The sequence below is a fragment of the Hyaena hyaena genome, unplaced genomic scaffold (genome assembly GCF_003009895.1).
Source record: "Hyaena hyaena isolate Hyena2069 unplaced genomic scaffold, ASM300989v1 scaffold_312, whole genome shotgun sequence".
Taxonomy (NCBI): domain Eukaryota; kingdom Metazoa; phylum Chordata; class Mammalia; order Carnivora; family Hyaenidae; genus Hyaena; species Hyaena hyaena.
Window position 1 is genome coordinate 1,591,632 of NW_024080943.1, and position 24,198 is coordinate 1,615,829.

General features: G+C 51.3%; 1 protein-coding gene across 1 annotated transcript; it reads left to right on the forward strand.

Moving 5' to 3' along the window:
* Positions 1-567: 567 nt before the first annotated feature.
* Positions 568-22,656, forward strand: PABPC1L (poly(A) binding protein cytoplasmic 1 like). Its single transcript, XM_039248497.1, has 14 exons — positions 568-760; positions 2,676-2,869; positions 4,417-4,532; positions 6,431-6,570; positions 6,734-6,828; positions 10,370-10,507; positions 10,791-10,886; positions 16,199-16,465; positions 17,513-17,597; positions 18,218-18,346; positions 18,906-19,009; positions 20,093-20,186; positions 21,596-21,726; positions 22,138-22,656. Exons 1-14 carry the CDS (start codon positions 568-570, stop codon positions 22,204-22,206), a joined length of 1,851 nt encoding a protein of 616 aa, XP_039104428.1. The 3' UTR covers positions 22,207-22,656.
* The last annotated feature ends 1,542 nt before the right edge of the window (positions 22,657-24,198 follow it).

A 24,198-nucleotide genomic window follows, 5' to 3' on the forward strand; every position in this document is an offset into this window, starting at 1 on the left:
GTGGAATGGCTTCCTCAAAAGCGAGGCGGACAGGGAACATCCTGGAAAAGAGCGCAGCAACTGAAGAGCCAGTGTCCGGGAAGACCTTGTGGTCTCAGATTCTCACCTGGAGCCCTCAGCCCCAATTCACAAGGCCAGTTCCAGGAGGGGTTGCTGGATTCGGGCTGTCTTGATAAAAAGAGCCCTTTCAGGAGGCAAGGTGCACAAGCTTGAGACTGGGTTTCCGGCTCGGGATTCTGTTCGAATGTGAAACCCAAAATACACGGTTCCCCTCTAATGCTTCAGAAGAGAGCCGTCCCCGTTACTGAGAAGGGCCCAGAAAGGCGATGACCTTGGGATCGGAACTGGCCCCCCGCCCCGCTCTTAACCGCGTCCCGGATGGCCTGGTTGAGGGCGCGCCCCGCCTCCGGAGGCGGGGTCCTAGGGGCCCCACCTGTGGCCCCTGGAGCGCCGGGGGAGGGGGGGGTGTCCCAGCTGAGGGGGCGGGGCGAGGCAGGGCGGCAGTAAAGGGAGAGGCTGCAGCAGGAGAGGCAGAGCCCCCGCCGCCGCGGCGTCTTGGTTCCCGCCATGAACGCCAGCGGCCCGGGCTACCCGCTCGCCTCGCTGTACGTGGGCGACTTGCACCCCGACGTGACCGAGGCCATGCTGTACGAGAAGTTCTCGCCCGCCGGCCCCATCCTGTCCATCCGCGTGTGCCGCGACGTGGCCACCCGCCGCTCGCTGGGCTACGCCTACATCAACTTCCAGCAGCCCGCCGACGGTGAGCCCCCGGGGAAGGGGACGGACGCACGGACCGACAGACAGCGTCTCTGGCTGCTCCTACGTCTCTCGTTTTGTAACCAGGGAAACTGAGGCCCAGAGATTCGAGGCGTTGGAAGAGGCCCTGTCCCTAAGAGGCCCCTGAGACAGGAAGGAGCAATTAGCGCGAGTCTACTGTGTGTTTTATTGGTGCTCCGTTTTACGGAAGAGAATTACAAAGGCTGAGTGAAATCAGCTAAGGGGTCAGGCCGACCTCGGATCAGAAGGCCGGCAGCTGTGTGACTCTGAGCAATTAATCAGCCGTTCTGAGTTTCAGTCAAATGGGGATCGCACCTACCTTCCCTAGAGTGGTTGGGAGGGTGGGAAAGTCAAAGCACCTGGGGAGGTTGCAGGTGATGAGTGGGGAAGCGGGGAGAGCCCGGCCTTGGGCTCCCGCCTTCCCCGGCTGCCAGACCTGAGCTTACCCCAGGAGGCTCCTCTTTGGGGAACCCCGAAGACTCCTCCACTCCAGGCCCCCAACCCAGTTTTTCCGAGCTGATAGGATTGATTAGAGCTTGTCAGGTGGCTATGGCCACATTTTGTCAGTGGAGAGGATAAAGATTGAAAGCGCCGGTTTTGCTCAGCGCCTCTCCTGTGAAATGGCGCTAAGGCTTATTCCCCCGTAGCGTGGAAGGAGTGAACTGCGTCTCAGACGGATCTCCAGTATCATCTGGTGCAGCGTGAGGGCTCAGTAAGTGCTAATCTTAGAGAAGAATGGTAGCTATAACATTCAGGCATAAGACTCCGGAAACCACCACAGAAGGGCCGCCCCAGCCGAGTCCAAAAGCCGCCACTCTTACTGAGTCTCTTGGGTGGATGGGGAGGTTTCCTAAACTGGGGGTTTGCTGGGGTGGTTTTGCCCGTTTCCCAGCAGGTGACTGAGCTGGATTCCAGAGAGCCTTCCCCTTTGCTCTGCTTTACCCTCCATTGCCTCTAACCTCTTCCCCTAAGCCCTGCACACCCTGACCTTTTTGCCAGACTTCACAGATGGTATAAGTTGAGCTCCAGGGAAGAGAAAGGATTTTACCTCTTACCTCGCAGGGAACCCGCCATAGCAGGGGCAGGAGAATGGGCGTAGGGTGCCGTTTTCAGATACCCTACCGTTTACCCAACTCCTGTTTTGTACCAGGCACAAAATGCAAGGCACCTTACATACCTGACTTCTTTTTAAGAGTGGAGGAGGGGCGGAGGGTGGGAGGGAGAGAGAGATAGGGAGAGACATTCCCAAGCAGGCTTTGCACTGCCAGCAAGGAGCCCAATGCGGGGCTCGATCTCCTGGTTCGTGAGACCTGAGCCACAGTCCAACGCTTAACTGACTGAGCCACCCAGGTGCCCCGCATACCTGATTTAATTTTCAACCTGGGGGTAGATGGTATTTTCTCCCTTCATTAGATGTGGGAAGGTGGGTAATAGTCTCATCATCCCCACTTTACAGGTGAAGCAACAGGCTCAGAGAGGCGTTCACTGTCCCCCAGAGTCCTGCTGCTTGGGACTGCCTCCGAGCTCTGATTTCCCCTAACTGCTGCCACTCTTTGTCTCATGGACCCTCTTTTACCTTTTTATCTACTCCGTGTGCTCTCGAAACTGCCGTAGACCTGCTCTGCCACTGATCCTGCCCCCTTTCTGAGCCTCAGCTTCCCTCGGTGAAGTGGGGCTTTGAATCCATGCTCACGAGGAGCTGGATGGGACCCCAACACGGAGGTGGGAGGAGCACCATACACGTTAATTATTTCTGCTCTCCTCTGAGGCTCCGGGCTCTTCTCTCAAGTGACACCCAGACGGTGGCACTTTTTTCTGCTTCCAGTTAAGCACCTCAGGGCTCAGGGAAAGAAATACCCTTACTTGCTCCTTTTTCTCCTCTTCTTCCTCCTGTCCAGCGGAGCGGGCGCTGGACACCATGAACTTTGAAGTGATCAAAGGCCAGCCCGTGCGCATCATGTGGTCCCAGCGGGACCCAGGACTCCGCAAGTCGGGTGTGGGCAACATCTTCATCAAGAACCTGGAGGACTCCATAGACAACAAGGCCTTGTACGACACCTTCTCCACCTTTGGGAACATCCTCTCTTGCAAGGTGGGTGTGCCTCCTGGCGGGGGAGGGTCTGTCCCATGCCTGTGTGGTAGCGGGATGTCGAGCAACGCCTTGCCTGGCGGCCCACGGCTTTTCAGTACAGCTCCGGACGCAGCGAGCACGTTCACGGTAGTGACTCCTTCAATTCTCTTTGCTGATCCACCAAGGGCACCTGTGTATCAGTCAGCTCTTGCTGCATAACCATAACCAGCGTCCAAAGCTTAGGGGCTGTAAGCAGCCATTCATTCAGCTCATGATTCTGCAGTGGGCAGTCTGGGGTCTGGGCTCCCTCATATGCCCGCCGAGAGCCAGCTGGCTCTGCTTCTGCAGGGCGGTTGGCTGTCCCGCTGGAGCGCCTCGGCTTTGCTCCCCACGGTCTTTCCTCCTCCAGCGGGCTAGCTCAGGCTATTCTGACCGTGGCCACGGCCCAGGAGACAGAGTGGAAGCTCCCCGGGCCCCTTGAGATGTGAGCTCAGAACTGGCACACCATTACCATCACTGCATTCTGTTGGCCAAAGCAAGTCCTAAGACCAGCCTGGATTCGGAGGGAGAGGGAGGAGGGGAGGGAGAGGGAGAGAGAGAACAGAAATTATAAAGGGCAAGGGAAAAGGAGGGCTGCTGATTAAGGCCATCAGGGCAATCAAGCCTTAAGGCTTCCTCTGGGCCCCTGTGGATGGGACAGAAAGCTCAGTGTGACTCGGCGAGGGTCTGAGGCCGAATGAGGACCCTGTGGGCCAGGGTAGCTACAAGGCACACAAAGGTGGGCCCTACCATGAGGGCTCTCAAGCTGGTTGGAGACGGTGACATTTTTAGAAACAGCTGGAAATGGGGCTCTGAGGGAAAAGGGTAGTGACCATATAGTCAAAGGCCCAGGAAAGAGCGCGCCACATGGATGCCCGGGAAAGGTTTCTGTAGCACAGCGGGAAGTGCTCTAGACCTGCAGTCGGGCCGGCTGCCGAGTAGCGCGTCCGCACCACATAGTCGGTCAGACCTGGGGCTTCGGTGCCGAACATCTAGGGTTCAAATCCTGCCTCGCTAGCTAGCAATGTGACCTTGGGCCAGTTTCTAACCTCTCCATACCTCAGCTCCCTCTGAAAGGGGGCAGTGGTAGAAAGCACCCCGTAGGCTGGTTGTGTATATGTTTTCCGCCTGGTGATCTTCACAACACAAGGATCCCTGGTCCTCTGCTCACCTGCTAGGCGGTAGCTATAACAATCCAAAGCTTTGCTGGCTAGTGACCTCGGACGAGTCATTTATTCCTATTTTCCCCAATCAGGCACTGGGGCTCAGAGGTTCTGGATTGCCTGCAGGGGGTCTTGTAGCTAATCTAACAAGCTGAGCAGGTGATCCCCTTAGTGGCGTGTGCCCCAGAGTGTGGCCCCCAGTCCCCATGATTAAATCTGAATGGGAGAGCCAGGGCTGGAGTTAAAGGCAGAGGGACCGTGCATCGGGCACAGCAGGCACTCAAATAGTAGTCGTCACCCGTGCCGGCCTTTTCTACATGAACCCTTAGTCGCGTGCTGCCTCTGTCCTTTTCCCCTGTGGCCCAGGTGGTGTGTGATGATCACGGTTCCCGAGGCTTCGGCTTTGTCCACTTTGAAACCCACGAGGCCGCGCAGCAGGCCATCATCACCATGAACGGGATGCTGCTGAACGACCGCAAAGTGTGAGTGGTAGGGAGTGGGGGTGGGGCCATGGCCAACCGGGGGATGGGGGTCTGATGTTACCATCCCTGTCTAATAATGGCCACCAGACTCTGAGCCGCAGCCGGTACTCTGTTGGCAGTGTGACCTTGGCAGAGTGCAGGGTCTTCGGGGCTCCCTTTCCCCAAGTCAGAACAGGGCTGCTAATATCCGTGAGAGAGGTGTTCTGAGTAGTTAGTGAAGGGACTTTGAAATCCCAGCAAGCGGCCACATCATCCCTGGATTCAGTGATTTCCTCCATTTTCCAGCCTTCTTGGCATGGCTGTGAATCTTTGTCTTAAACCTTTTGTGGTGTTTCGTGGGATTTTTGGACAGGAAGGGAAGGAGGCCTGTGCTGAGCCCATCTTCATCCTTTAAGTGTGGCATTCCCCACACCCTGCCGCCTCTTCATGGACAGGGCAGTCGAGTTGCAGATGCTGGAGAGGCCCTGAAGGTCCCTGTCCCCAGTTTTGCCCCGGTGACGGCCAGCCCCACGCTCAGCGCTGTGGAGGCAGGGAGGCTTTGAGCCAGAAGATGCACTGAGGGTTACATTGGCCAAAGCTTCTCAGGGGCGGTTCGGGTTAATGAAACTGAGCCTGGCGGGCTTTCCCCGGTTCTGCAAAGGACGAGATCTTCATTAGTCATGGTTTGCCCAAGCTCGCCTTTGCTGCTCTGTCTACAGTGCCAGCTACAGCTTGTTTGTGCTAAGTGCACTTATAGACATCATCAAAGTTTCTTAAGTTTTTTTCCTCTTAATCTAGGATATTTTCCTAGATGTGTTTGCATGAACTTGGGAATTAAAATTTTTAAAATTAGTATTTTCAGTCCCTCCATAGCAATGCTGGTGTGGACCACGTCTGGTTCTGTCACTACCTGCCTCTCTAGTGTACCCAGTGCTTGTGAAATGAATAAGCAAATGCCTGTGATTGGAGTTTCATCCCCAGTTTTTATTTGATTTTTTTTTATTTCTTTTTTAAAGTAATCTCTAGGGACACCTGGGTGGCTCTGTCGGTTAAGCTTCCGACTTCGGCTCAGGTCATGATCTCATGGTTCACGAGTTCGAGCCCTGCGTCTGGCTCTGTGCTGACAGCTCAGAGTCTGGAGCCTGTTTGAGATTCTGTCTCCCTGTCTCTCTGCCCTTCCTCCACTTGCACTCAGTCTCCGTCTCAAAAATAAAAACATTAAAAATGTTTTTTTTAATTTAAATTTTAAATTAAAATTTAATTTAACATGAGGCTTGAACTTATAACCCCGGAGACCAAGAACCGCATGCTCTATCAACTGAGCCAGCCAAGCATCCCTCATCCGCAGTTTTATAGGAACAAATGCTGAGGCTCAGAGGTTAAGTAACTTGCCCAGGGTCACACTGGTAGGCAACTGCAGAATGGGGATTCAAGCCCTCATCTGTAGGACTCTCAAGTTCATGCTCTTCTCTCCTGTACACTCAGCTGCCTGATGTATGGTAGGAGTTCTCTGTGCCTTTGCCACAAGGATGAAATCTTCTTTTTAAAATAAAGTTTATTTATTTTGAGAGAGAGGAGCAGAGAGAGAGGGAGAAAGAGCTAATCCCAAACAGGCTCTGCACTGACCATGCAGATCTAAGCTGAAAACAAGAGTCAGATGCTTAACCAACTGAGCCACCCACGCGGCCCAAGAATGAAGTCTTCTTGACCTGGTGCTGGAACGTAGAATCTTGGCTGTTGGAAGTGGTCCAGCCTTGGATATAATCTCTCTACTAAAGAGTATTGACCTGCCCAGCCTTTTGGTGAGGGATGCATGTGCCTGGAGGCTGGTGGCAATTGACCCAAGCGACCCAGGGTTGCTGGGTGGGATGGGGGTGGCTGATGGCTGGCAGCTACCTACCCTGCCTGTGTGTCCACAGCTTCGTTGGCCACTTCAAGTCTCGACGGGAGCGGGAAGCTGAGCTGGGAGCTAGGGCCGTGGAGTTCACCAACATCTACGTGAAGAACCTCCACGCGGACGTGGACGAGCAGGGCCTTCAGGACCTCTTCTCCCAGTTTGGTGGGCGTGTCCTCCAGGGGAATTGGGGATCACTTTGTCCCCTGTCCCCAGGTTGGGCTGGGAGGAGGGGCCTTTCGGGGGCTTCTTGAGGGACTGGGAGAAGGGAGGGGAACATCTTGGGGCTTCCTGAACTCCCCCTTTGAGCCAGGTTGGCCCTTCCCAGGGAAGATGCTGAGCGTGAAGGTGATGAGGGATGACAACGGCCACTCCCGGGGCTTCGGCTTTGTCAACTTTGAAAAGCATGAGGATGCCCAGAAGGTAGGAGCCTCCTGTGGCTCTGTTTCCTAGAGGAAACAGTACTAGTTTCCTAGGAAGAAAGGAGATCAGGAGCAGGGGTTACAGCTACCCGTAGAGGAGAAGAAAGTCCCTCCCCAGCCTGGCCCATACCTGTCAGGGCCCTACCTGCCTGTGGCGAAGGCAGAAGATTTCAGCCTCCTTTGGTTGCTTCTAAACCCTAAGGCTCACTACTTTTCATAGGTTCTTGTCACCCATGGGAAGTAGGGGGGCCTCTGAGACCGCCACTACCCTCTTCTTAAATTGATGGTGTGATTGAGGCCGGGGAAGGGAAGTGCTTCGTTATTTCTTGCTCCCAGGCCTTTGCAGATAAATGCCGTTTCTCAAAACATTTCCCTTCTCTTGCTCTTTAGATTAGTGCTGCCCAGTAGAGAGATAATGGGAGCCACATGTGAGATTTAAAATTTTTCAATAGCCACATTAAAAAGGGTAAAAAAACACGAGAAATTGATTTTAATAATGTCTACCATTCAATTGAACTGAAATTGTCACTCCAGTGTGTATTCAATATAAAAACTGCGATATTTACATTCCCCTTCTTTTGGTATTAATTCTTTGAAACTTGGAACTTATGGCTAGTCTGAGTGGAAATGTACTGTATTTCAAATGCTCAGGTGGCTGTAGCGGCTAGTGACTACCGTATCAGACCGTGTGGCTTTCGACTACTTAGTGCTAATCCTGTGGGTCTCCGCTTCTGCTTTCCCTCCTCCGAGAAGCCTCTTCTATCATCACCTGCTTCTGGTGAGGTGCCCTTTCTGCCTCTCTCCATCACTAACACAGATCTCCATGTATAGGACTGAGGGCTGAGGGTAGGGGCCGGATCTCCCTTCACCCTTAAATCTCTAGCATTGCACCTGCCAGTAGGTACCAGATATCTATTGGCTGAACAAGTGGGTGGTACAAGGTCACACAGTGACAGAGCTGGAGTAACATCGTCCTATTTGGCTTCCCCACTCCAATGTTCTCTCACTGGATGCTGCCCCGCCCCCCAGCCCCCAGAGACTGTGAGACAAGGGGAATCTGAGCTCCTTGTGGACTCTGGCTGGAGTCCCTACCTGGTGCCGTCTTCATAGCAGTCACTTCTTGCCGAGCACTGACCATGGGCCGGGCACTGTGCTAAGAGCTGTGTCCACTGTCCTCTCTGCTTCACCAGGGTGGCCTCACCTGTTATCAGGTTCCACGGGGCTGTAGCTAGCAAGAGACCTCACTGAGATTGGAACCAGCTCTTTCTGACTCAGAAGTCTTGTTCTTAAGTGAACAGCTCCTTCTGAAAGGTGACTTTTTGTATGTCCTTGGGCAAATGCCTCTCTCTTTCTAGGCTTTGGTTTTCTCCCTGTAAAATGACCAGTTGGAATAGGTGGGTGAAGCCTCAGGGGTCTGTAGACTCCAAGGTCTTAGAAGATTTTGGTGGTAGACTAATTAAATTAAAAGTAGACTTTTAATTTTTTTCTGTAAGCACAACTTTCTTTTGTATGATATTACATTAGCTTCAGATGTACAATATAGCGATTCAACAATTCCATACACCCCCCTGATGTTTATAGCAGCATTATCTACAATAGCCAAATTATAAAACCAGCCCTAGTGGCCACAAATTGACAAGTAGATAAAGAAGGTGTGTGTGTGTGTGTGTGTGTGTGTGTGTGTACAATGGAATATCACCCATATTAAAGATGTGTGTATACATATATGTGTATATATCGTGTACACACACACACAATGGAATATTACCCATAAAAAAGACTGAAATCTTGTTAAATTGGTGATGGGAAGTAAGGAGAGCACTTGTGAGGAGCACAGGGTAAAGTATGGAAGTGCTGAATCACTATATTGTACACCTAAAACTAATATGTTAATTAACCTATTTAACCTGTCTGCCCCCTCCCCTCTGGTGACCATCAGTTTGCTCTCAATAGTTAAGGGTCTATTTCTTGGTTTGCCTCCCTCTCTCTCTTCTTTTCCTTTTGCTCATTTTTTTCCTTGAATTCCACATATGACTGAAATCATATGGTATGTCTTTTTCTGACTATTTTGCGTAGCATTATACTCTCTAGCTCATCCATGGCATTGAAATGGCAATATTTCATTCTAATGGCTGAGTAATCTTCCATTGTTATGTTACAAAACTATAGTAATCAAAACAGCATGATACTGGCACAAAAGATAGACCCATAGATCAATGGAACGGAATAGACAACCCAGGTAATGACCTTGAGGACTGATGTAGCCATTCCTGTGGCCCTAGACTATGTTTACATAGATTTGCATATTTAGGTAAGGAAATGTCATTGTGTAAAAATATTTACTAACTAGCTGACCACTCAAAAAATTTTGTTTTGTTCAAGCCCCGCTTTGGGTGTAGAGCTTACTTTGAAAAGGCCCTTTTCAGGGGCACCTGGGTGGCTCAGTCAGTGGCTCATGACCGACTTCGGCTTAGGTCCTGATCTCCTGGTTCGTAGGTTTGAGCCCTGTGTCAGGCTCTGTGCTGACAGCCAGCTGAGAGCCTGGAGCCTGTTTCAGATTCTGTCTCCCTTTCTCTCTGACCCTCCCCTTCTCATGCTGGCTGTCTCTCTCTCTCTCTCTCAGAAATAAATAAAACGTTAAAAACATTTAAAAAGGCCCCTTTCAAACATTTCTCCTTACTAATACTAGTGTCTAATCCTAACCATCGAGCTGGTATACACACAAGTCTACCTTTTCCTGATTTTCTTATTTTTTTTGCTTTTATTTTGTTTTTGAGAGAGTGCTAGCAGGGAAGGGGCAGAGAGAGAGGGAGACACAGAATCCAAAACAGGCTCCAGGCTCTGAGCTGTCTGCACAGAGCCCGATGCGGGGCTCGAACCCACAAGAGTACAAGATCATGACCTGAGCCAAAGTCAGACGCCCAACTGACTGAGCCACCCAGGCGCCCCTGATTTTTTTTTTTTTTTTTTTTTTTTTGCAGATAAGTCCATGTAAATTTAGTTTAGTATAAGTGCATTAAGAGAATCCTTACATCTTGTAGATGTAGGATTCCACGCAATCAAAGACACTGACTATTTAGGATGACCATTTCTTCTTATCTGAAGAAAAGAAAAAAAAGGGTTAAGACCTGTTTCTGAACAAAAATGAAAGCCTTCATAGCAAAAAGGATTCTTTGAGCTGTGAAATCCAGCGTGAAGTGAAGGATGTTGATGATGCGCTTGTGCATTTTTGAAGGAATTCTGCTCCCGGCTTTGTTCAGGTCATCAGGGTATAGGTACAGTTAAGAACCTAAATGTTAACTATGGGAAACTCTGCAAATTTCAACTTCGCTTTTTAAAGTGGAGGGTGAATCAGGTTCTTTTAAATCTACGGTTTCCTCTGAAGTGTTGTCCCATGTTTTTAAAAAAGTGGCTTCTTTAATAAATGGCTTTTATCCTGATCTAATGATTCTCCGCTGACCAGGCTGGCCTGGTTTGCAGGCACTGGAGGCCGGGGCCTCATGGGGGTGGTTCCCAAGGACGCTCGCTCCCTCTCTGCCCAGGCGGTGAAGGACATGAATGGGAAGGAGGTGAGCGGGCGGCTGCTGTACGCGGGCCGGGCCCAGAAGCGGGTGGAACGGCAGAATGAGCTGAAGCGTAGGTTTCAGCAGATGAAGCAGGACCGGCTGACCCGTTACCAGGTGAGGGTCAGACCCCTGGTGTCCCTGCTGCTGTGCGAGCGTGTCTGTGTGTGGAGGGTCCTGAATATGGAGCCTTTCTCCAGCAGTCCCACCCCCAGGAAGCTGACTTCAGGGGCCATGGGGGGCTGCAGCTTCCAGTGATGGTCACACTGACTGGGGGCATGGGTACCATGCCAGACTGGGAGGAGGAGGCTTGGTGGCCAGGGCCCCCATTGGTCCCCGACACAAGGCATCCTGGGGCCTGGAAGGGAAGGGACACCTCCACAGTAACCTGTCTTTCTAGGGTGTAAACCTGTATGTTAAGAACCTGGATGACTCCATCGATGATGAGAAGCTGAGAAAAGAGTTCTCTCCCTATGGAGTGATTACCAGTGCCAAGGTGAGGGCTGGGGGCACCCACAGGGGATAGAGAGCCTGCCCCTCTGTCTTCCTGCTGCCTGCACACCCCTTCTTCCCCCGTTGGTGCTGAGTTCCTTTTAGAGTTTGGGGCACTATGTCTGACCCCCTATTGGAATTTGATGTCCACCTGCAGCCTTGTCTGCTCTGAGGGGAAGAGGGTGGAAGTCCAGTCCCGGTCACACAGCTGGACTTACTGGGGCTACTGTAACCTTGGTTCATTCAATAAGCATTTATTGAGTGCCTACTGTATGCCAGATTCTAGAAATTCGTGTCCCAGAATTTCCACGGACTTCTGTTGTTTTGTTATCTTCTGGACCTCAGTTCCCCAATCTGGAAAATGAGAAGGTTGGGCTCCTTCCTTCCTTCCATGTGCTCCGCCCCCTTAGCACCTGCTATGTGATGATTGGCTGTTGTACTCAGTAGCTCTGTGACCTTTAGCAGATGTCTTCTGACCTTTATCCCTACAATGAGAGTGTTGGGCTCATCGGATGGTTCTCAGCTGTGGCTTATTAAAATCCCCTGGGAAGCTCTTAAAGACAGACACCTGAGTCAGGCGACTCGCAATAAGATCTCTGAGCAGGGCCTGGGTGTTTTATTTTTAAAGCTCCCCAGAGGAATTTAAGATGCCCCAGCATTCATTCATTCCATCCTTAAGCACCTCCTGTCTTCCCAGGCCCTCCGGGAAGTATACAGTAACAAGTTAAATGTGGTTCCTGCCCTTGAGGAGCTGATAGTCAAGTGGGGAAGTCCGATGCATCGTTAACTCAAGTCTATTATGAGGTGTTCTTGCAGTGAGGGTGGGAGTATTGGAGGCCGAGCTATGGTAGCCCAGGGGAACAGGAAGGAGGGCTTCCTGTAAGAAGTGGCAATGGCAGAAACATTTGGGTTGGCTGTGAGGAGGTAGGGAGTTGCAGGTGGGAATGAGGAACTTTCCAAAGAGATCAGTGTGGGGCTGGAGACCAGCAAGGTGATGCAATGGTTGGGTTCTTAGGAAATGGTCTAGAAGTTCTTCTGACTGTTCAATGCCATTTTAATTTTTTTTATTTACTTTGAGAGCAAGAGCAGGGGAGGGGCACAGAGAGACTACCAAGTAGGCTCCACACTGTCAGTGCAGAGCCTGCTGTGGAACTTGATCCCATGAACTGTGAGATCATGATCTGAACCAAAATCAAGAGTCGGATGCTTGGGGTGCCTGGGTGGCTCAGTCAGTTAAGTGTCCAACTTTGGCTTAGGTCATGATCTCGTGGTTCATGAGTTTGAGCCCTATGTCGGCCTCTGTGCTGACAGCTAGCTCAGAGCCTGGAGCCTGCTTTGGATTCTGTGTCTCCCTCTCTCTCTCCCCCTCCTCTGCTTACACTCTGTCTCACTCTCAAAAATAAACTTTAAAAAAATTTAAAAAGAGTTAGACACTTGACCAACTGAGGCACCCAGGCACCCCTGTTGAATCCAATTTTAAATGCCTGGTCTTTGGGGAAGAGGTTCTAACAGTTTTTGAGTTAGGGACTCAAATGTGACCGAGCTGTGGGACATGTAAATTAAGCATCAGTAAATTTGCTTTAACATTATAAAAAAGCTGTGGGTCCTCTTTCCCAACAAATTTATACTTTGTGTAGTATTGTGGTTGAAAACTGGGTTGTTAAAGTTAATTAGAACTAGGTCTAAATGCCAGTCCTACCATTAACTAGCTGTAGAATCTGAGGGAAGTGACTTTGCCATTTGGAGCCTGTTTACGCATCTGTAAAGTGGGAGCAACATTCCCCACCTCTCCCAGCGTCCTGAGCAGTAGAGAGTCCACATGGAGCGCTTGCCCCCAAAAAGTGGTAAAATAGTGATCTGATTATTCACACACTATGTATAATTTCTGGGGACTCCCCCACCTCCTTGAGGACTCCTCGAGTGAAGGGGATTCTAGAAAGTTTGGGTTGCTTAGAGTTGTGACGCTATCTTGTTAGCTGACCAATTAGGTTATAAAATGGGAATTTTATGTAGGTTTACATACTTATATGATTTCTAGTGTAGATAAAATCTAGTGATCTGAAAATGAGTGAAGATATATAAAGTGCTAGTAACACTATACATTCATAGAAGCTACTTAAGTGTATTTTATCATTATTTACTATTTTACAGAAGTTCCCATTACCTTGTTAAGACCATACTTTTGTATTGAGAAAATCTGGCTGCCTGATGAGAGCCTATACAGATCCCTTCTGAGAATATTCTTAAATGCATAAAAGAAAATTCATAGGATTACAGGAAAACAATTCTATTGAAATATAATTATCAAAATACTAAGGTAACAGCAGTATGTGGTTCATAATTACATTGGACTTAGAAGATCTAGAGAGGTAGCAATTAGCACAAATGATTTTTTGAGATCTGCAGTGGCTGACATGATATGAAAATATCTTCTGTCTCTTCCTGACAAAAGCACGGGCACAGCCAAGACCCCTATTTTCGTTGCCTGTGTTCAAAATAGAAGGAAACACTAATGTGAAATTTAAGATGCCTTCCCACCCCCAACCCCTGCCAGGTCTGAGTTCACAGACCCTCTGAATTCTCTCCACTGGCCTTCCTGCGGGGTTCTGTGGACCCTTGGGTTCAGGCCCCCGTATGAATGGCTTGCAAAGCGCAGTTTGAAAATCCATGATGTGTAGAGCATAGGTTCTAATAGAGCAGATTTTAAAAAGTATGTCTATTCAAATCTAAATGCATGAGCCAGGCCAGTGTCTAGACTGCCTCACCCCCAAAACTAAGCCCCATAAATGCGATGTGGATTTATAGGCAAGGCCTGGGTGTAAGTTAGCTGCTCTGTACTATTTTTTTTTTTTTTTTGCAACTTTTCTGTACACCTGAGGTTACTCCAAAATAAAAAAGATTCTTTTAAACTTTATTTTTTTTAATGTTCTATTTATTAGAGCGAGAGAGAGACAGTGTGAGCAGGGGAGGGTCAGAGAGAGAGGGAGATACAGAATCCAAAAGAAGCTCCAGGCTCTGAGCTAGCTGTCAGCACAGAGCCCAACGCGGGGCCCGAACCCACGAACTGAGTGATCATGACCTGAGCTGAAGTCAGATGCCTAACTGACTGAGCCACCCAGGTGCCCCAAAAAGGTTCTTTTAATAACAAAGCTAAGAATGCCTTACCCAGACTCCTAAAGAACTTGGCTCAGTGCCTTGCAGAGGCAATGGAAGTTTACCAGAACCCTGCATTGGGTTCAAATTATGGCTGATGTGTGTCCACAGGCCGGGTGACCCTGGACAAGACCCTCCCTCCCCCCCCCACTTCTTTTTTTAAATTGTAATAAGGACTTTATTTCTACCACAAAGAAAATTAACAGAATAGGCACCAAAAATATAAACTTAAATCTTTAATTTTTATATTCAACACAACTTTTCTTAACTTCAAATTTTTTATTAAATTTTTATTTATTTTAGAGAGCAAGTGAGGGTGAGTGTGTGTGTGTGTGTGTGTGTGGGAGAGAGAGAGAGAGAGAGAGAGAGAGAGAATATGAATCAATGAATCTTAAATAGGCTCCACGCCCAGTACGGAGGGTTCCATCTCAGGATGCTGAGATTGTGACCTGAGCTGAAATCAAGTCAGATTAGCTTAACCAGCTGAGCCTCCCAGGCACCCCCATACAGATCTAACTTTTTATTGGAATCTCTAGAAAACCTACTCTTTTTTCAATAATTATTTTTTAATTTACATCCAAGTTAGCATATAGTGCAACAATGATTTCAGGAGTAGATTCCTTAATGCCCCTTACCCATTTAGCCCATCCCCCTCCCACAACCCCTCCAGCAACCCTCTGTTCTCTGTATTTGAGTCTCTTATGTTCTGTCCCCTTCCTTTTTAAATATTTTTGCTTCCTTTCCCTTATGTTCATCTGTTTTGTATCTTAAAGTCCTCATATGAGTGAAGTCATATGATATTTGTCTTTCTCTGGCTAATTTCGCTTAGCATAATATCCTCTGGTTCCATCCACATTGTTGTAAACGGCAAAATTTCATTCTTTTTGATTGCCGAGTAATAGTCTGTTTTATATATGCACCACATCTTCTTTATCCCTTCATCCTTCAGTGGACATTTGAGCTCTTTCCATACCGTGGCTATTGTCAGTGGCGCTGCTATAAACATTGGGGTGCATGTGCCCCTTTGATAAATACCTAGTAGTGCAATTGCTGGATCGTAGGGTAGCTCTATTTTTAATTTTTTGAGGAAGCTCCATACTGTTTTCCAGAGTGGCCGCACCAGTTTGCATTCCCACCAGCAGTGCAAGAAGGTTCCCCTTTCTCCGCATCCTTGCCAACCTCTGTTGTTCCCTGAGTTGTTCATGTCAGCCATCCTGACAGGCGTGAGGTGGTATCTCGCTGTGGTTTTGATTTGTATTTCCCTGATGATGAGTGATGTTGAGCATTCTTTTCATGTGTCAGTTGGCCCTCTGGATGTCTTCTTTGAAGAAATCTCTCTTCATGCCTTTTGCCCGTTTCTTTATTGGATTATTTGTTTTTGGGTGTTGAGTTTCAGAAGTTCTTTATAGATCTTGGATACTAACCCTTTACCTGATAATGTCGTTTACAAATATTTTCTCCCATTCTGTCGGTTGACTTTTAGTTTTGCTGATTGTAGGAAACCTAACTCTTAAGAACTTTTACTGTGTCCATAATTCCACAAATGAACTAAAGAATTGTAAATGTAGTCTAAAATAACCAAAGGGCAGTCGAAATGCAGATTTTCATCACAGTGACCTCAAATGAAGTGTTTAAGATCATGGCTCTGGCTAAAGACCCCTACCCTGTTCTTGGATTTTAACCAATCTAAACTATCTTCATTATAGCCCCTCTGATGAGGGTAGATACAATTGAAACCAGCTTTCCATTGCAGCCTAGGAAAATCATTTCAGAAAGAAAATTTAAAGATCTAAAAAAAAAATCTGAAATGCAGCTGTTCTCACGGACTCTGGAAAATGTCCTGTTAAACAGCGAGCAGCCCTCAGTTAGCAAGTGCACTGGTCTCCGCCCAGTCACTCTTCAGCCCTGCCTCTGTCACCTGTGAAGTGGGAGTCACGGTGCCCCCCGCCCCCCGATCAGGTGGCAGAGCGTGTGGAGCGAAAAGGCGTATCCAGCATCTGGCATGCGGTGGGCCTCAGTCAATGTCAGGGTGACCGTTTCTCCTGGGCCTGCTCACTGCCCCGCTGGGCCCCGGGGAGGGGGGGGGTGCCGGGAGGAGGCGGGCACAGCGCCAGGAGTCTTTCTTCCCCACCCCCAGCAGCCCTTGTCTTGTCTTGCTTTTAGGTGATGACAGAGGGTGGCCACAGCAAGGGGTTTGGCTTTGTGTGTTTTTCCTCTCCAGAAGAGGCGACGAAGGCCGTGACAGAGATGAACGGGCGCATCGTGGGCACCAAGCCGCTGTACGTGGCACTGGCCCAGCGCAAAGAGGAGCGGAAGGCCATCTTGACCAACCAGTACATGCAGCGCCTGTCTACTATGCGGGCCCTGGGAGGCCCCCTCTTGGGCTCCTTCCAGCAGCCCCCCAGCTACTTCCTGCCCACTGTGCCCCAGGTGATGACCTGCCCGAACCCTGTGCACCCCTTCCCTGACATCCGGGTAGAACAGGAAGACCATCATGCGTAGATGTGGCTTCTCAACTTGTTTCTGCTGGAAGCTTGGCAGCCGGGCCATTGTAACCCCCATGTGTAAGAGGGGGTAAACGTGCTGCTGTCAAACAATACTCCCCAACCAGGGAGAGGTTCGTGTTGTGCTAAAAAAAAAAAAAAGATTCTCCCTGGTCAAATAAGATGGAGAAACCACGCGTTAACGAAAAGGAGGTAGCTTTCCTTACTATACTGTCCTTTCGCACACACGTTCCTCTGCCCTGACGTGCTCATGTGCATCAGGACTTTCCCAGGCCAGCAGAGCGCACGTAGCATTTCCCCAACTTAGGTGGTCAGGTTTTGTGGGCTGCCCAGCAATCTGTCTCCTGGAGGCCAGTGTCCGGAGGAGCCCCACTGGGGAAGGGAGCTCCCAGGACTTCAAGGGAGTGGAAAGGTGTTGGCCATTCGCAGCTGCTGGGATGGACATAACTGCTCCCCTGTTCTTTTTACTTCTTTTTAATATTTTTAAGCTTTATTCATTTTGAGAGAGAGAGCGTGAACAGGGGAGGGGCAGACAGGGGAGAGAATCCCAAGCAGGCTCAGTGCTGTCAGTGCAGAATCCAACACGGGGCTCGAACTCCTGAACTGTGAGATCATGAACTGGAATCAGGAGTTGGATGCTTGACAAACTGAGCCACCCAGGCGCCCCTCCCCTACTCATTTTAGCAGTAGCTTAAGCTGGCCCAAGTCTGAGCGGGTCTGTCACCATTTTGTGCCGCTCTTTGGGCTAGTGGCTCTGATGATGAGGGGCAAGGATTGAACCTGCGACCTTGCCCTGGAAGGTTCAGGGCTAATGAACAGCCTGAACTGGGGCAGCAGGGGCTTCATCCCAGCTTGTGGGTCTTCATCCCAGCCAGTCCCCAGAGGGGGCAGTGGTGCTCCCGCAGGGGTGTCCGTGAGGGGATGCGGTTTCTCCTCTGCCGCAACCCCTCACCCCCAGTCTTCTCCCGCACAGCCTCCCGCCCAGGCTGCATACTACGCGTCAGGCTCTCCCATGCAGCCTGCCTCCAGGTGGACGGCCCAACCTCTGAGACCCTCCTGTGAGTGACTCAGCCCCTTACCCTCAGCCTGGCCCGTGGGGGCGGACCCCTGAGGGCAGCATGGAACCTGGGACTACGAACACAGGCTTTGGGGGCAAGCCCGGCTCTGCTGCTTCCCAGGGTGTTAATTGGCATGGGTAACTTCACCTCTCTGAACCTCAGTTTCCTCTTCTGAATGAGGAGTACATAAAGCCCCAAGCAGTGTTGACCTTGTAAAAGACTCGCAGTGTAGCCATGCTCTTCAATTAGCTCACAAGACTTGTCTGATCTGTGACCGTGAGAGACAGTCCAGTGGCAGTGCTGCTGCCGGGCGGCGCCTCTCTGGGAGCGGAGCTCACTCTCACTCGCAGCTGTGTTGGGGACGCAGTGGGTGCGGCCATGCTGTCTATGCCTCCTGGGGCTCTGCATAGAAACGAGTTGGCTTTGTAATTGACGATCTCCTCACACTCCCCTTCCCTGGAGTTCTGGATCTGCCTGACTCGATGAATTCAACCATCTTTTTGCTGCGAATGTTCTGGTTGCCTTCCGCACTGCTTTTCTCCCCCCACAACCTTCAGGGCGCTCTGATTGTCCTGCCCCTGCCCCACCGACCTTTCTCTCTGTGTTCTTTGTGCCACAAGCAACCTACCCTCCAGCTGCCTCAATGGTCCGACAACCAGCCATGTTGCGGCGCCCCCCGCCGCAGGTCAGCAGTGTCAGGCAGGTCTCCACCCAGGTGCCACCCACGGTGCCCCATACCCAGAGAGTGGGTGAGTGTGGGCAGGGCCGAGAGGAAGGGGTGTGAGCAGAGGGTGGGGCAGGGGCTTGGGGCTCTGTCGGCACAGGTGGGGACTAGGGACTGGCCTCTGCGGTGACCTTGCCATTTGCCCCTTGGAGGGTAGAGCTGACTTGGGAGGCGGTGAGGCCCTGTACTTCATGTGGGTTCCAGAGTCCCACAGACCTGGTTCCTGGGGCCACCTCATCCTGTGGCCTTGCTAACTATGATAGCTGATCACCTACCTCCTCTTTTTTTAAAACAGGGATGAAAATAGCACCCTGTCCCCCCCTCCCTGTTTTGTCGTGCAGGTGAATGAGATCACCCACGCCAGGGCTTAGCGTCAGTCACATCAGAACCTTAGCAAGTACTGCAGCAGCTGTGATCAAGGGCGTAGATTTGGGCTGTAAGGCCAGCACATCTGTTCCTCTTTTGGCAGATGTTTGTACCTCTGCGTGCTGGCCTCAGTCAGCGCTGGGATTCTACACAAATGCTCATCTTTAGGCTTCCTGGCTTTAGATTGCTGCTTTAACTCCCCTGCTTCCTCCTTGTAGCCAATATTGGTACCCAGACCACAGGAGCCGGCGGGGCGGAATATCCTGCACCAAGCGGGCCTCTGCAGACGCACAAATATCCCTCAGCAGCATACAACCACAGGGTAAGGCTGGCCTGACTGCCCTCTTCGTCTGGGCTCCCGGGGCCTTGGCTCAGAGCCTTGGCTAAGGCACTGGCCCTCACTGGGCTTCGTTTGCTGGTTGGTTGGTTTGTTTCTCTTCTTGAAGTGTCAAGTTTCATTTACTAATGTGTACCATCGAGAAACAGTCACCCTTACTAACAGAAGGAGGGAAAGAGCCAAGATCACATTTGGTTTATTAATTATGATTTGCTCTGCCTGGATTATTAACAAAAGTAATCTGGATTTCCTTAGTACTCAAGTGTTGAGCAGCAGGGAAAAATATTCTAGCAATATGCTGAATACTGAAGGGAATGGATAGATCTACAAAACAGAACTAAAAATACCTACTGTGATTAAATTAAAAGGCTATATATTTCTCTCCCTGCCCAAGCCTCAAACTCAGCATTATCATATCCTGTCTCGAATTTTAATGCATATACTTCAAACTTTCTCGCAAGAGGAACAAGGGAGTAGTCTTTAAACAGCAACGTGCTTTTAACGTTACCATAATATGGGGTGCCTGGGTGGCTCAGTCGGTTAAGCGTCCGGCTTCAGCTCAGGTCATGATCTCACAGTTCGTGGGTTTGAGCCCCACGTCTGGCTCTGTGCTGACAGCTAGCTCGGAGCCTGGAGGCTGTCTTCAGATTCTGTCTCCCTCTCTCTCTGAACCTCCCCTGCTCATGCTGTCTCTCTCTCAGAAATAAACGTTAAAAAAAAAATAAAGTTACCATAATATGGAAGGGTCAGAAGTATGCTTGGGGGTGGGGCCATGAAGCTACTTGATAAAAGGTGCCTTATTTGGCATGAAGTGGTTAGTAACACGTGGCTTTCATTTGGCAACATTCAGTGGGGTCTTTATAGGTTCCTGGCACTGTGGAAGGTGTCTGAATTAGAGTGTGACTTTGTCCCACTGTGCCCTTCTTAGGGACTCTGTCCCACCCGATTGTCCACACCTTGGCCCCAGCTCCCCTCTTCCGGGAGGCCTGTGCTCACCTGCCAGGGTAAGTGTTCTGAAGCCTTGCCCTTGTGTGGTGGTTAAGGGCTGTGTCCCCGGCACCGCTGCAGGTCCAGGAGCCCGCTGTGCGCATCCCCGGACAGGAGCCCCTGACCGCATCCATGCTGGCCGCAGCGCCGCTGCACGAACAAAAGCAGATGATTGGTGAGTGGTTGGAGCAGGAAGCAGGGGGCTGAGAGCTGGCCAGCCTGGCGGGGAACATGCTGTGTGGAGGTCAGACGTGTGGATGAGGCCCAGCTTTGCAGCTGACCAACCTGCGGGGCGGCCTGGTCCGGGTCACCTCTGCTCTCTGGGCCTCCCTCGTCTTAAAACATTGGTCAGACCAGATGGTCCCAAGGTTTCTTCCATTCTGCTGCTCAAGGGCCGTGACAGGCTGGAGGGATCCCAGCTGTGGGCAGCTCTGGGGTCAGGACTAAGGGTCTGGTCTTGGGTTTCTGTTAGTGTGGCTGTTTCTCCCCTCTTCTGGGTGGGAAGAAGCCATCACCGCATGTCCTCTGTCTCCCAGCGCCCACTGCGGGGAGGTGGCAAATAAATGCGCAGAAATGCATATTTACGCATTTCCCACTGGACTGCGAGTTCCCTGTGTGGTTCTCCAGCCCAGTGTCTACGGCAGGCCCTTCCAGAACCCCTCTGCAGTCAGTCCCGATTCCCACCACTTGTTTTCTCAGCTCACTTGGGGTTTTGCCACGTTATGACCCACTCTTCAAAGGGAAATTCTAAATGGGCTTAATGGAGGCAGAGACTCTGTTAGCAATTCCCCGTCCACGTCTTCACTTTCCTCACGGACAAACCTCTCCCACTCGGCACCCCCCCAGCACCCCATCCTGGCCAGACCCTCCACACATGGCCAAGATGGGCCGACCACCGACGCTAGGCCCTGCCACCAGAAGCGCCTGATGGTGGAAGGTGAATTTATCTTGTGTGTGTGGCTTCTCCTACCCGCAAAAAGTCCAGTGCAGCCTTAGCCTGCCTTGTCTAGAATTTCACTCTGTGTACTGGAACTGTTTATTGGGAAATGAACAAGGGCAGGCTTTAAAGTTTTTTTTTTAATATTTATTTTTGAGGGACAGAGTGCGAGTGTGAGTGGGGAAGGGGCGGAGAGAGGGAGACACGGAATCTGAAGCAGGCTTCAGGTTCTGAGCTGTCAGCACAGAGCCCGACGCGGGGCTCGAACCCACAAACTGTGGGATCATAACCTGAGCCGAAGTTGGACGCTTAACCAACTAAGTCAACCAGATGCCCCGAACAAGAATAGTCTTTAAACACCAAATAAGTTTGTGTCAGACCCAGTATAGATTATATCATGGAAGGTCAAATTTGATTCTTCAAATTAGCCTCCAAAGCGGGTTTTCTGTACACTTTACAGTTGAGAAAGAGGCTCCCATGAGGCTGACACAACCCAGAAGGAGCAGTTCTGGGACACCCCCGCCCCCCCGCCGTTCCCCACCAGATCCCTCACCCACCAGATGCCCCACCGCTCCTTTCCACAGTACCTCTCCCACCCCCACCCCTGCCCCGGGGCTGCTGGGATATCAGCCAGGTGTTCCGTACAGGTGAGCGTCTGTACCCACTTATCTATGAAACCCACACCCACCTGGCTGGCAAGATCACGGGCATGCTGCTGGAGATCGACAACTCGGAGCTGCTACTCATGCTGGAGTCCCCGGAGTCCCTCAATGCCAAGGTGGGCCGGGGCCTCGGTGGCGGGGTGCCCTGGGAGGACACAGGCCGCTGCCTGGATGAAGTCTACCTTCCCGCTGAGGCCAGCTGTACCGGTTGAATGCGGGCAGAAGGCCTCAGGGCCGCCCCCTCCAGCCCCCCCAGATTAACTCTCTGCAGCTCCCCGTCCCAGGCTTCGGCAGGGCAGCCTTGTCCTGACTGAGGATTGGGCTAAGGTTCTCTGGGCTGCCCGGCAGCATCCCGTCTGTCTCAAGAAGGCGACAAGTGACGCGCCTGTCATGTGGGTGCTTGCAAACAGCAGTGCTGTGGAGGGAGGACACTTGTGGCATCTAGTGGGCTGAGGCGGTGGGTGGCCGGGCTCTCCCGGGGACCCTGCTGGGCAGCTGCCTTCACCTCCCCCCTCCCCCACCCCCAGGTGGAAGAAGCTGTGGCGGTGCTACAGGCACACCAGGCCACGGAGCTGACCAAGATGACTGTGCTCTGAAAGCAGGTGGGTGGCCGGGGGTGGGAGAGACGGAGACGGAAGGAGCTGCGAGCCCAAGAGAAGCTGGAAAGGGCCGGGCAGGGCTGACTTTCAGAAACCTGCGGAGAGCCATGTTGTCGCCGGCTGTCTCCCAGGCACCGAGGACTTTGGGGGAAGCTGCGAAGCTCAAAGGAGCGGACAGACCGTGAGACGAGGAGTGTCAACCACTGGGCCAAGTGCGGCGGTTTCTCGCCCTCTGCCCGGCCTGGCCTCTCCGCGCATAGGCTGGGCCATCCCTGGGCACTGCCTGGCTTCGCTCTGCCTGCCCGGGGGCCCTGCTTGGTCTGCTCTGCCTTCTCAGTTGAGGCTAGGTGTCTGCTGTACATTAGAAGCATTCATTCCTCTCCTTTCATCCCCAGAAAACCAGGATCCTCACTCCCTCCACTGACCAGAGAACGGCGCTTCCTGCCCTTGGCTCTCTGTCCCCCAGAACCATAACTTATTTCCCACTTGAGTGTATCTGTACTTGAACTCTGTATGTGGAATGTAGGCTGGTCCTTGCCCCTCACCCCCGCCAGTCTGTCACCTTCCCTTTTGTGCATTAAAAGTGCTGCAAACTGTCTTGTCTCCCAGGAGGCCTTTTTGTGTCTGAGGGAGGTGGGCCAGAGCCAAGGGTGGACTTGACTGGGTTGGGAATGTGGCTGGAAGACACAGAAGCCCAAAGAGTTATGGGAGGAGGTATGTGTACCAGACCAAGACCACCAGGTCTCGAGCAGAACCGTCTGGAACGGCCCCAGAGGAGCAGACGCCTACCGGGCGGCGGCGCAGCACGTGACAATGGCAATCTTCACACGGCACCGAGCGAAGGAACGAAAGCTACAGGTGCCCACACGTGACGTGCATGGAGTTTCTGGATGCCTGGCTTGCGTACCCTGCAGTGCAGGTACATACATCCTGGAAGCAGCAGCTCCTTGTAGGCTCTGGGCGGGCTGGCTAAGGGCCGTGTAATACTGTTAGAGAAGAACCCACGTAGAATTGCTTTAGGATCCCTTCCTAGGTCCTGGGTTTACCTTCCATGTTTTCATTAATAAATCAAGATACTTGCCTTCTAGACTTCAAGAAGAAAAAGTCTGTCAGCTGTGAACGGATGGCACCACTAAACCTGCCTCCAATCAGGTAAGAGTCGTGCCTGCCTAAGAGCTGACAGTAGGGGCACCTGGGTGGCTCAGTGGGTCAAGTGTCCGGCTTCGGTTCAGGTCACGATCTCAGTTAGTGGGATCGAGTCCCAGGTTGGGCTCTATGCTGACAGCTCGGAGTCTGGAGCCTGCTTCAGCCGAGGTCGGACACTTAACCAACAGGCTCCCCATCCAGCTCTGCACTTTGGTCCCTTGGCCATGCCCACGGAGTCTGTCCAGACCCTGAAATCTGCGTAGCTTAGAGGTCTGTGGTTGCTCATGGTAGAGACTCCTCCTTCAGCAAGGTCAGAATCAGTGTGCTAACAGCTGAGTGGTGCTCAGCACAGGATGTGACCGCGAGCAATGGGACCATGAAAACCCTGGCTTCAGTGTCCTCAAACTGCTTGCTGCTTCATTAAGGGGAGACAATTTAACTGGGACACAGGCCAGAAAAGGGTAGCCGCCCGTAGTTCCGGACAAATCCTAAAGCGCTCTCCAGCCTCCCCCACACCACGTTTTGTGAACTCAAGGGGTATTTTCTGGTCCCGGTCCTCCCCCTGTCCTCCCACCTCGGGCCTTTACAGATGTCTGTTATGTCTGCTTGGATTGCTGTTCTGCCTTCTTTACCAGTAAAACTCCCACGTTAGAACTCCGGTCAAGCTCTGTTTCCTCAGGGACCCCTTCCCCTCCACAGGGTCAAATCTCCTCATTTAGGCAGGGAAAGCATCATGGGGCAGCTCCTCTAAAATGCTTAACCTGACTGCCCTTAGTTCCCAGGATTATCCGATTACCTTCTTGCCTTCCCACTGGAGCCTCAACGCTCTGAGCACAGGCACCA

Bases quoted from the DNA above. Each gene is read 5' to 3' on its own strand.
- PABPC1L (XM_039248497.1), top strand. From the start codon at position 568: ATGAACGCCAGCGGCCCGGGCTACCCGCTCGCCTCGCTGTACGTGGGC. The intron at 10,508-10,790 runs GTGAGGGTCAGA...CTGTCTTTCTAG, and splicing joins ACCGGCTGACCCGTTACCAG to GGTGTAAACCTGTATGTTAA. The intron at 17,598-18,217 runs GTGAGTGACTCA...TTGTGCCACAAG, and splicing joins CCAACCTCTGAGACCCTCCT to CAACCTACCCTCCAGCTGCC.